General features: G+C 41.0%; 1 protein-coding gene and 1 pseudogene across 1 annotated transcript in view; one reads left to right on the top strand and one right to left on the bottom strand.

The window, feature by feature from the left end:
* Positions 1-399, bottom strand: part of LOC116097832 — a 25,411-nt pseudogene extending 25,012 nt beyond the window's left edge.
* Positions 400-8,438: 8,039 nt separating this feature from the next.
* Gnl3l (G protein nucleolar 3 like) overlaps positions 8,439-11,489 on the top strand; it is a 33,410-nt gene continuing 30,359 nt past the window's right edge. Inside the window, exons 1-2 of the mRNA XM_031380494.1 lie at positions 8,439-8,566; positions 11,235-11,304. Coding sequence (XP_031236354.1) covers positions 11,286-11,304 — 19 coding nt within the window. The 5' untranslated portion in view covers positions 8,439-8,566; positions 11,235-11,285. The remainder of the gene's footprint in view (positions 8,567-11,234; positions 11,305-11,489) is intronic.

Below are 11,489 nucleotides of genomic sequence, written 5' to 3'. Positions count from 1 at the left end.
GATTTGAACTCAGGACCTTCTGAAGAGCAGTCAGTGCTCTTCCCCACTGAGCCATCTCACCAGCCCCCCCATCTGTAGATTTTTGAATGTGGTAACAGGCATGTAAGTTACCAATGTGTAGAGCTTGTTTGGTGAATCCTCATCCTCATTACATTTTCTGGACAAATGTACTTGGATGCGATATGGAACATTCCTTATTCCCTTGGCCCAGATGGTTTTATTGAATCTGTTGTCAATGTGCATATCTGGTGTCCCCATTTCCTTCATGGCAAATTTCCGAATTTCTTTGAGTGCCCAAGTAGCACAGTTCTTGTGAATGTTGATGGTGTAGTCTCGGGTCACCACCTCATTGACGGCAGAATGACCCTTCTTCTTACCACCCTTCTTTGCGGGAGCCATTCTCCCGGGCCCAAGTTGGAAAGGAAGCAAGTCACCAGGCTTTTAAGGCAAGTGTCTATGCCTGCTAATCCGTCTCACCAATCCCTAGTTGGTATTTCTAAAGGACTTGCACTAAAATTATGAATATTAACTCATAATAAAAGCTAAACCCAGTGGCACACATCTGTAGTCCCAGCTAACCTGGAGGTTGAGATGGTATTGCTCAAATCCTGCAGTTTAAGACCAGAGTGGCCAACATAATGAAAGCTTAAAAATGAATTTTTATTACATCCATGACTGCCTAAGCATTAAGTAACATGAACAACAGCAATAGACATGTCAAAGTGGACAGGGAAAGGCCCCCATGCCTTCAAACCTACACAAAAAACTGTAGGTAATTAAGGGAGACTGAGAATGGGAGAGAAATAGAATTCCCCAGGGAAGGGTACACAAATTGTTTGTCCAATACCAAATGGTCAGCCCTGAAAACATATATATAAGTAACATTATACTGACTGAGCAGGTTGCATTTAGGATTATGTATGTATATATATTATGTATATATATATATATATACATACATACACATATATACATACAATGACAATTAATAAAAAGGGCAATGTAAAAGAAGAGAATATAATTTGTGTTTGTTTAATGTTTCAGTTTTGTTTGGTTGTATTCTTAGGCAGGATCTCACTGTGTAACTCCAGCTAGCCTGATTCTCACTATGTAGCCCAGGGTGGCCTTGAACACACAGTGATTCTCCCAAAAGTATATTTAAAAATAGATTTGGTGAACCGGGCAGTGGTGGCGCACGCCTTTAATCCCAGCACTTGGGAGGCAGAGGCAGGTGGATTTCTGAGTTCGAGGCCAACCTGGTCTACAGAGTGAGTTCCAGGACAGCCAGGGCTACACAGAGAAACCCTGTCTCGAAAAAAGAACAAAAACAAAAAAATAGCTTTGATGTTCAAAATATGTGTTATATATTAAAAACAATTAAAAATGATGAAAACTCTAATGCAATTTAAAATCTTTATACAACAGTTCTTTTTCTTTCTGAGAAAGGTTTCAGTCCATGGTCCAAGCCATGGTATTGAGTATTGCTGAACTAAACATGGATGTGCAGGTACCTTTGTACAGTGCCACCTTATGTTCCATTGGCACATTTCTAGGAATGGTATAGCTGGACTTTATGGTAGTTGAATTTTTAGTCTTACTTTTTTTATATACTCCCATACCAATTTTCTTTTGTTCTTTTCTGGCTTGTCTGTCTGTCTTCTTTTCTTCCTTTCTTTCTTTCCTTCTTTCCTTCTTTATTTCTCTTTCTCTCTCTCTCTTTCTCCCTTTTTTCCTCTTCTTTTCTTTCTTTCCTTCTTCCTTCCTTCCTTCCTTCCTTCCTTTCTTTTTCTTTCTTTCTTTCTTTCTTCCTTTCTTTCTTTCTTTCTTTCTTTCTTTCTTTCTTTCTTTCTTTCTTTCTTTCTTTCTTTCTTTTGAGAGTTTCTCTGTATAGCCTTGGCTGTCCTGGAACTCAGTGTGTAGACCAGGATAGCCTTGAACTTAGATCCATTTGCCTCTCCTTCCCAAGGTCTGGGTTCAAAGGCAAGCAACACCTTGTCCTACTCCACACTGATTTTCATATAAATTGGTGGCTCGACTAATTTATAAAAAGAAAAATGTTAAAGTTTAATAAAGAATAGAGTTAGGTAAAGGTAAATTGAACAGTTTATAGCCACTGTTGTTACAATATACCAATTATTTTTTTGGTGTTTGTGTGTGTGTGTGTGTGTGTGTGTGTGTGTGTGCATTAGAGGCCAATCAGAAGATGTCCTCTATTGCTCCCTACCTTATTTTTTGAGACAAGGCCTTTCTCACTGAATCTGGAGCTCACAGATTCAGCTAGCCTGGCTGGTCAGTGGGGCCCTGAGGGTTTGTAGACACATCTTATGTTTTACATGGGTATTAGAGATCTGGATCCAGGTCTTTTGTTTTTTAAAGATTTATTATATATATATGAGTACACTGTAGCTGTCTTCAGACACACCTGAAGAGGGTGTCAGATCTCATTACAAATGGTTGTAAGCCATCATGTGGTAGCTGGGAATTGAACTCAGGACCTCTGGAAGAGCAGTCAATGCTCTTAACTGCTGAGTCAACTCTCCAGCCCTGTATGTAAGTCTTTATACTTAGGCAGAAACCAACGGAGTCACTTCTTCAGCCCTCAAACCTCTCAGATAGTTTATAAATTCATAAAAACTCCTCTAAAAATCCCAATTGAACTTTTGAAATTTATGTGATAATATATAAAATCACCTTAAAGAACTAAAGAGATGAAACTTCCTTATCAGATACTAAGTTAAACTACAAAATATTACAGTCAAAGTGACATTACTGCAAAAACAAAACAGACCTCTCTGTATGTATGTATGTATGTATGTATGTATGTATGTATATATGTATATGAAAAGTTGTCATGATAAGTTAATGGGAAAAAAGAAATTATTTTGTATTTGATGATGTATTTTGTATTTATATTTGATGTATTTGATTTTGTATTATTTCCAGCAGGAAATCTGGCTCATTGCATGAAAAGAAAGACAACTACATTTCTACCTGCTGCTCAAAAGTGTGATTCTAATAGACCTGGCACGGTGGCTCAGGCTTTTAATCCCAGCAGAGGAGGCAGAGGCAGGCAGAACTGGTGAATTCCAGGCCAGCTTGGTCTTGTCTCAAAACAAAAAGAAACAAAACAAAAATGTGGATCCTACATAGACAGAGATCTAAAATTGACCATTAAAACCACGTGAAGAGAAAAAAGAATCTCTTTGTAGCCTATAAGGGAACTACTTTAAAAATAAAATTCCCAAACTAAGTCTGCAAAGAAAATGCAGTAAAGGCCTACTCCAGTAGCTAGTGCCCGTTAGATGTGATGGAGATTCCCTATGTACTCCTATGTACTATCCTGTTGAAAATACCCAATCTTAATACAATTACATAGAACAAGAATATAAATTTCAAATTTAGGACATTCTAGAATTCAAGTAGCCTAGACTCTTCAAATCTATTAATATATTCAAACAATATCTGGGCAGAGTGACACTCATCTGTAATTCTAGTCGTTAGGAGGTAGAGGCAGAAGCTTGAGATCAGCCTGGGCTACATGAGATGTAGTTTCAAAAAAAAAATCCTTTTTGTTTGTTTGTTTTTTTGTTTTGGTTTTTTGAGACAGGGTTTTCCTGTATAGCCCTGGCTGTCCTGGAACTCACTCTGTAGACCAGGCTGGCCTTGAACTCAGAAATCCGCCTGCCTCTGCCTCCCAAGTGCTGGGATTAAAGGAGTGTGCCACCACCGCCTGGCTATGCATGCATGTTGATGAGATGCTGGGATCAAAAAATAGAAGTAGCTTTTAAAACATTTTGAAGATAATTGGGTAATTTGAGAATGCGACATGCACATATTTGTATACAGAAGATCTATGCATGCACTAGATATATACATTAATTTGCATTAACTTTTTGGCAGCACTGGGGATGGAATTCAGGGCCTTGTGCAAGCTAGGAAAATATTCTGCCACCAAGCTACAACCCTAGCCCTAGACTATATTTAAGTGCATTATTAAATTATTGTGGTTTTCTGTAGTCTTACAGATTGAAATCTAGGTCTTGCCCATGCTAGACAAGTGCTCTCTCACTGAGCTATATCATTAGCCTCCTTTTAGAGTTTTTAAAAAAGATTTAAAAAAAAGATTTATTTATTATTATACCTAAGTATACTGTAGCTGTCTTCAGACACACCAGAAGAGGGTGTCAGATCTCATTATGGATGGTTGTGAGCCACCATGTGGTTGCTGGAATTTGAACTCAGGACCTTCAGAACATCAGTCAGTGCTCTTAACCACTGAGCCATCTTTCCAGCCCCCTGTTTGACTTTTTAAAATTTGAGACAGGGTCTTGTTCAGTTGCCCAGGCTGGTCTTGGACTCATTCTGTAGCTCAGAGTACAGGACTAGGGGTGAGTTTGGCTCAGTAGTAGAATGCTTGTAAATACACATTAAGCTCAAAATTCAAACTTAGTACTAAAAAGTACTACATAGGGGCTGCAGATTTAGCTCACCAGTTAAGAGCTTTTAGGATTGGGGTTTGATTCCTAGCACTTGCAAGGCATCTCACAACTGTAACTCCAGATCCAGGGGATCTGACACCTTCTTCTGGCCTCTCTAGGCAGCAGGCATGCACATGGTGTACATACATTCACAAAGGCAAAACACCAATACACATAAATTAAATAAAATACTGGTAATTGGGCTGGAGAGATGGCTCAGTGGATAAGACTGCTCTTCTGAAGGTCCTGAGTTCAAATCCTGGCAACCACATGGTGGCTTACAACCTCCTGTGATGAGATCTGATGCCTTCTTCTGGTGCTTCTGAAGACAGCTACAGTGTACTTATGTATAATAATAAATAAATCCTTAGGCCATAGCGAGCAGGGCCGACCAGGAGCAGAGATCCTAAAATTTAATTCCCAACAACTACATGAAGGCTCACAACCATCTGTACAGCTACAGTATACTCATATACATAAAAATAAATAAATAAATCTTTAAAAAAATACTGGTACTTATAGTGGCTCATAGGTGTTGTAGCTGAACAGAACTGTTTAATTGCCTCTTTCCCTGGGTAGCTTGTATAGTATTTTTGGAAGCATGGAAGCCAGACCATGGGAAACAGACTTTCAGGCTAGACTCAGCTCAAATCCTAAGAGTTTGTCTTAAGTGTACAGTGTCTTCACCAACTGGGGCTTACCCTCAAGCTCTGAGAGGCAACTAAAAGCTACATCAATAATCTATACTGTTTTCAGAGTCACTTTGACTACCCTGACCCAATCATTTGAAAGGATGTTTCTCATGCATGGTACTAGGGTTTTGTGGGAAGTATTGTCAGCTTAAGTGGTTTAGCTTCAAGATATAATAAATATTATTATATATGTATTATATATTGTATATACACACATACAACATAATATATAATATACAATATACATGTATATATCCATATATATATATATATATATATATATATAATTTTAGTTATGTATAAAATGATTCCTGGATGCCTTATCAAATAACTTTGGTGATGTTCACAGCCAGCATCTTAGTTGAGGAAATTAGGTTTGGTGCATGAATTCGCATTTCCAAGATCCTCTGGTAGTTCAAGTATCACATTTTGAAAAGCACTAATAGGGGCTAGCGAGATGGCTCAGTGGTTAAGAGTACTGACTGCTCTTCCAAAGGTCTTGAGCTCAAATCCTAGCAACCACATGGTGGCTCACAACCATCTGTAATGAGATCTGATGCCTTCTTCTGGGGTGTCTAAAGACAGCTACAGTGTACTTAGATACAATAAATAAATAAATCCTGCTTTAAAAAAAAACACTAATGGAAAAAAATGAGATTATTTACAAATTTTACCTTCCTTCTGTTTCTGTGTTTTTCATGCACCTGATGAACTTGTATTACTTTACAGGTTGTGTTGTATCATAAACTCTCTTTCATCTGTATTCTGTACTTTTTGCTGTTCCTTTTGGAGACAATCATTTAAGATATTGGATTGAACTGGATATGTAGCTCAGATAGTATAGTGCTTGCCTAACATGCAAGAGGCATTGTGTTGGATCCACTGCAGGGCATATATTTAAATTGGGTGTGGTGGTACATGTTTATAATCTTATTATTCCAGAGCTGCACAGAGAAGGATCAGGAAGTTCAAGGTCATCCTTGCAATACAGAGATTCTGAGAACATTCTGTCTCAAAATCATGAATTTCCTTTTTAAATCACTGTCTGTGCAAACCAGGATGACCTTGAATTTCTGATCCTCCTATCTCAGACTCTGTAGTCTGTGGATGACAGGTATAAACTACCATACCTAGCATTTACATTTCTCCTTATCTTTTTTTTAATACTTTTTTTGTTTGTTTGTTTTTTTGAGACAGGGTTTCTCTGTATAGTCCTGGCTGTCCTGGAACTTACTCTGTAGACTAGGCTGGCCTTGAACTCAGAAATCCACCTGCCTCTGCCTCCCAAGTACTGAGACTAAAGGCGTGCGCCGCCACCGCCACCCGGCTATCTCTCCTTATCTTGATCCAATTTTCCCAACGCTATCTATTAAACTGTTCGATCCCCATTGATTTGTGGTGCAGCTCTTAATTTCAGTTAACAAATTTGTTTGAAGCCAGTGATGTACTGGGTTTCTTTGAGAGTTCAAAGATGAACTGTCCTTTCTCTGAGGAGTCCTCTCTCCTGTGGTGATGAAGCCACATTGAGAACTATAGTGTAGAGGGACTGGAGAGATGGCTCAGCAGTTAGGCGTGCTTGTTGCTCTGGCCGAGGACCTGAGTTTGACGGCAAGCTTTCACATGGTGGCTCACAACCATCTGCAACTCCAGATTGAGCAGATCCAAAGCATTCTTCTGATCTCCACCTGCATCAGGCATTGTAACTGGTACACATACATACATAAAAGCAAAACATAGTCACAAACTAGAACAAATCTATAAAAAAAAAAAATTTAAGGCTGGCGAGATGGCTCAGCGGGTAAGAGCACTGACTGCTCTTCCGAAGGTCCTGAGTTCGGATCCCAGCAACCACATGGTGTCTCACAACCACCTGTAATGAGATCTGACACCCTCTTCTGGTGCATTTGAAGACAGCTACAGTGAATTACGCCAGAGCGAGCAGGCTGGCAGAGGTCCTGAGTTCAATTCCCAGCAGCCACATTCATGATGGATCACGGCCATCTGTACAGCTACAGTGTACTCATACACATAAAATAAATAAAATAAATCTTTAAAAAAAAATTTAAGAAAAAAAATACTACAGTGTAGTATTGTGATAAGCCCCAGATAGACAAGGAATGCTGTGATTCTTACTCAACTGGGAGTCTTAAAATCGATTGTATTAGAAATTTCATAGAGCTGGGCAGTGGTGGCGCAAGCCTTTAATCCCAGCTCTTGGGAGGCAGAGGCAGGCGGATTTCTGAGTTTAAGGCCAGCCTGGTCTACAGAGTGAGTTCCAGGACAGTCAGGGCTACACAGAGAAACCCTGTCTTGAAAAAAAACCTAAAAGAAATTTCATAGATCGGCAATAGGTAAATAGAACCTGTAAATACTATGGCTACTTTGGGGGTCCAGAAGGACCTGGTGTCTAGAGAGAAAGGTAGCAGTGAATCCTGTATTATAAGGGGAGGGAGAGCAAAAGGGCTTATTTTCAGCAGGAACGAGCTGCAGGGGAAGCACACACGTTCTGGGTGGTTGCCTTACATAGCCCAACCCACCCTTAAGGTTTAGACTTGAGGAGGGGGAAAGGACTAGAGGCAAATGACCAGGAAGGAATTAAATTAATAGTTATGCTTTTTGGAGGGGTATCTCACTTCCCAGTCAAGTCAGGAGTTTCCTGAAATGGTTTTTAAAGACACCCTTACCTACCCTCGCTTTAGAGATAGGTTTATTTTCTGCAGATACAGGAATCACACATGAGGGAGAAAAAGGTAAACCGGTGAGTGACAATCCCAAAGAGTTTCAGTTCCTGCTCCCAGCTGAGCCTTGCTATGCTTTAGGGCTTTGTGAGACTGGAAGGCTGCTGAAAACAGCTAACTCACTTCAGGTGGGAAAAACGCAGCCAAATAGACACGTGATCCCGGCGGCCATTTTCTCGCACCCGGTCTGTCGCCATCTTCCAGGAGGACAAACCATTGCCCCCTACCCTCATCTAATGCAGCCAGTGATTACTTTGGTAACTGAGACTAAAGAAGATACATTTTAACCCTGGCCAGGAGGCCGCACAAAAGAATTCGTCTTACAAATAGCTTTTGTGGCCACGAGTATACACAAACACACAAACATACACACGCACACAACCACCACCCTCCTCGCCAGGCTCCCGCCCCTCTTTTCGCCATTTCTTTACCCGCGGGAAGCCGGGAGGCGGGGCCAGTGTGGGAGCGGGTGGGGGTGGGGAACGGTACTGCGCGACGCAGCAATTATCTCGAAACTCCGCCCTTGCGTCTTACGCAAATCAGGCGGAGCAAAGGGCTGGGCTGGGCTCCGGAAGTCTGGGCGGAGCCTAGCTGTGCACTCCAAGACTGGCGACGTTGTTCTTCTAGCCGTTCTCCGCAGTCCCTGCCGGAAGTGTAGGTAAGAGACTACTCTCTTTTTTTTCGTGGTGAGTGCTCACCAGGCCAGCAGTGTAGTGAGGATTATTTTTTTAAAGGTGAAACCAGAGATGCTCGCCATCCTGGACTAGAGAAGTGAAAAGCTGGCTCGCTTGTAAGGTAGGAGGGCATGGAAGAGGGATACGGATAGCTCCACATGTGGCGATGCGCTGAACTGCATTCTGGCGGCCTTCGAGAGAGGCTCTAAAGGTGCACTCTCGATGTGTAGAGGCACTGACCATGCGTATGAGACAAAATGTCGGTTGCCTTCCGCCTTTCAGGATTTTTGGGCGTCATTTCGTATTACTGCCATTTTTCCCATGTAGACAGACGCTCTTTTCCATGTGTGAGAAGGTCTATTACGTTTATATTTTCATTGCGTAATGGAGACAGGTGTCAACCCATCAAATGGTGGATGATATCATCCCTGCCCTATAAGAAAATAATTTCCATGCAGCTGGGGTTTGTTTTTGTTGTTTTTGTTTGTTTCTTTGTTTTTTAGAGGGGGAACTGGGAAGGGAGAAATTTACATGTAAATAAAGAAAATATCTAATAAAAATTAAAAAAAAAAAGAAAATAATTTCCAATACAAGGCTGAGCAGGCCGACTTCTGGCTTATTAAGGCATAGGTCTTTAACGGGGCTTGTCCATCTCCATACTGCTATAGGAGAGCTCAGAATTGTGTAATATCTAGAGGAAGAGAGCTCCTAACGTAGAGACCTGCCCTTCCCATGTTTATCCTTCTTGCAGAGTAATCAGTCGACATCATCAACCTGAATATTAGCCCTCAAAATCATCGGAGACAGAGACTTATGGGCAACCACACAGATTTATCCCTCTCCCTGCACTGGAGACTGTTCATTATGGAAAATTAGACCCCATATCTACCCCACAAAGAATTGCTGTTTTTCGGACTTAGTAAAGGCCCACCCAAACTGGCTTAACAGAACCTGGGAACAGACTTTAGTCCATTGAGGCATAATGTTATGCCTCTCAAGTAGACTTCAGGGTAGAGAAATTCAGGTTTATTTTCTTCCCTTTTGAGGTAGAGACAGACCTCCACCCTCCAAATGATTTATAATCACCAGATTGACTAAGAGAGGGGCATCTGAGCAGTAGAGATGCAAATGACTCCCCCCTCCCATTTAGCCCAGAAAGCCAGTGATATCACTGATCATCCTACAATGCAGTGCATTAGAAATCTCTCCTTATCCATATAGTACAGGAGCTCAGATTTTCTCTCCTTTTTAAAATTATATTATATATGTATATGAATGCTCTATTTATTTATATGTGCATCTGCATGACGGAAGAGGGCATCAGATCCCATTACAGATGGTTGTGAGCCACTATGTAGTTGCTGGGAATTGAACTTAGGACCTGTGGAACAGCAGTCAGTGTTCTTAACCACTGAGCCATCTCTCCAGCCCCTTAATTTTTCTTCTTGTTGTTGTTTTTAGACAGTTTTTTTTTTTGGTGGGGTGGGTGTGTGTGCAGCCCTGGCTGTCCTGGAACTCTCTGTGTAGACTAGGTTGGCCTCAAACTCAGAGAAATCTGCCAGTTTTTGCCTCCTGAGTGCTGGGATTAAAAGTATGCATCACAACTGCCAGGCATATTTCTTCTCACCTAAGGTAAAATGAGAGATGCACACTTCCCAAGGGAGGAGCAAATTCATTGAGTTTATAATTGCATGGCCTTATGTCTTGTTTCTTACCCTTATAGAGAACCAGAGGACCTATTCCTTTCAATACTAATGTGCTGTTGACTTCAACCCACATGAACTCTATACATATCATTCCAGTCTACCTGGAGGATTCAGAAAAGCTTCCATCAGGCAAAAGTGTGTGGACCCTACTCATTTAAACCTGCACACTTTCTTTCATACTACTTCATCATGGAAATAAGCATATCAGCCTTGTTCCTCATTGACAGATGAGTAAAGAGATCTAGGCTCTACCTTCCCCAACAATTAAGAATTGCCTGGACTAGTATTCTCCCATGTAGCAGAGATGCACATAGAGACACAGCCACTGTGCTGGTTTCTTTAGTCAGTGACCCAAGAACAGAGGAACAAATGACAAATCCTTCCTCCTGTTGCCAGGGTGTAGACCCTAACCACATATGAAGGTGAGATGCCCCTACACCACCTCCTGACATTAGCATTGACTTAAGTCTATGCAGCCATAAGTAAGAATTCTGAGAACCTATTTCTCTAGGGTTGACTCCTGGGATTTGTTTCCTTCCCCCTCTTGAAGGGTAGATGACATGCAGAAGCCCCCTTCAAAAAGCACTATCACTCCACTTCAATGAAGAAACATGTCATCTACTCTTCCCAGTGTGGAGGCATTTAGCACCAGTCTTTTACCTGGGAATATGATGCTACAAGTATCCACTAATTGTATTGGAGGCGTGGACTCCATCCAGGAAGAAAGGTTCTGATCTATTTCTTTCTTCCAGTAATCTAATGCTCCTTTCCTTGCATCTGCTAAGCTATATCAGGCCCTAGATCCAGGATAGCCCATTCTCCTAATTTCCCAATTGTTTAGGGCTTCCTGATCATGTTCTGTGACATTTTATTTTGCCTTTCGGGGGCTTAAAGGAGAATTGTGGTTCCTAGGTCTATCTTCAAATTCCTGCTTCTGTTCCAACAGGAAGAAGCAGACAGATTTGAACATCTCTCTTTTCCAGCTTCTCTGATCATCATGATGAAGATTAGACACAGTGAGTTTCTTCTGTTACCCTCTTCAAATCTTATACATTTCATAGTCATAGTATTTTTTCACAACAACTTTGCTGTCTTGTTTATTTATTTATAGGAGGTTGAACTTGGCTGTGTAGTTGAGGCTGGTCTTGAACTCTTTTTCTCCCCAAGATAGAGTTTCATTGTGTGGCCTTGGCTGCCTTGG

This window comes from Mastomys coucha, chromosome X, assembly GCF_008632895.1.
Source record: "Mastomys coucha isolate ucsf_1 chromosome X, UCSF_Mcou_1, whole genome shotgun sequence".
Taxonomy (NCBI): Eukaryota; Metazoa; Chordata; class Mammalia; order Rodentia; family Muridae; genus Mastomys; species Mastomys coucha.
The sequence above is the reverse complement of the archived record's forward strand: the minus strand, read 5'-3'. Positions and strand labels throughout refer to the sequence as shown.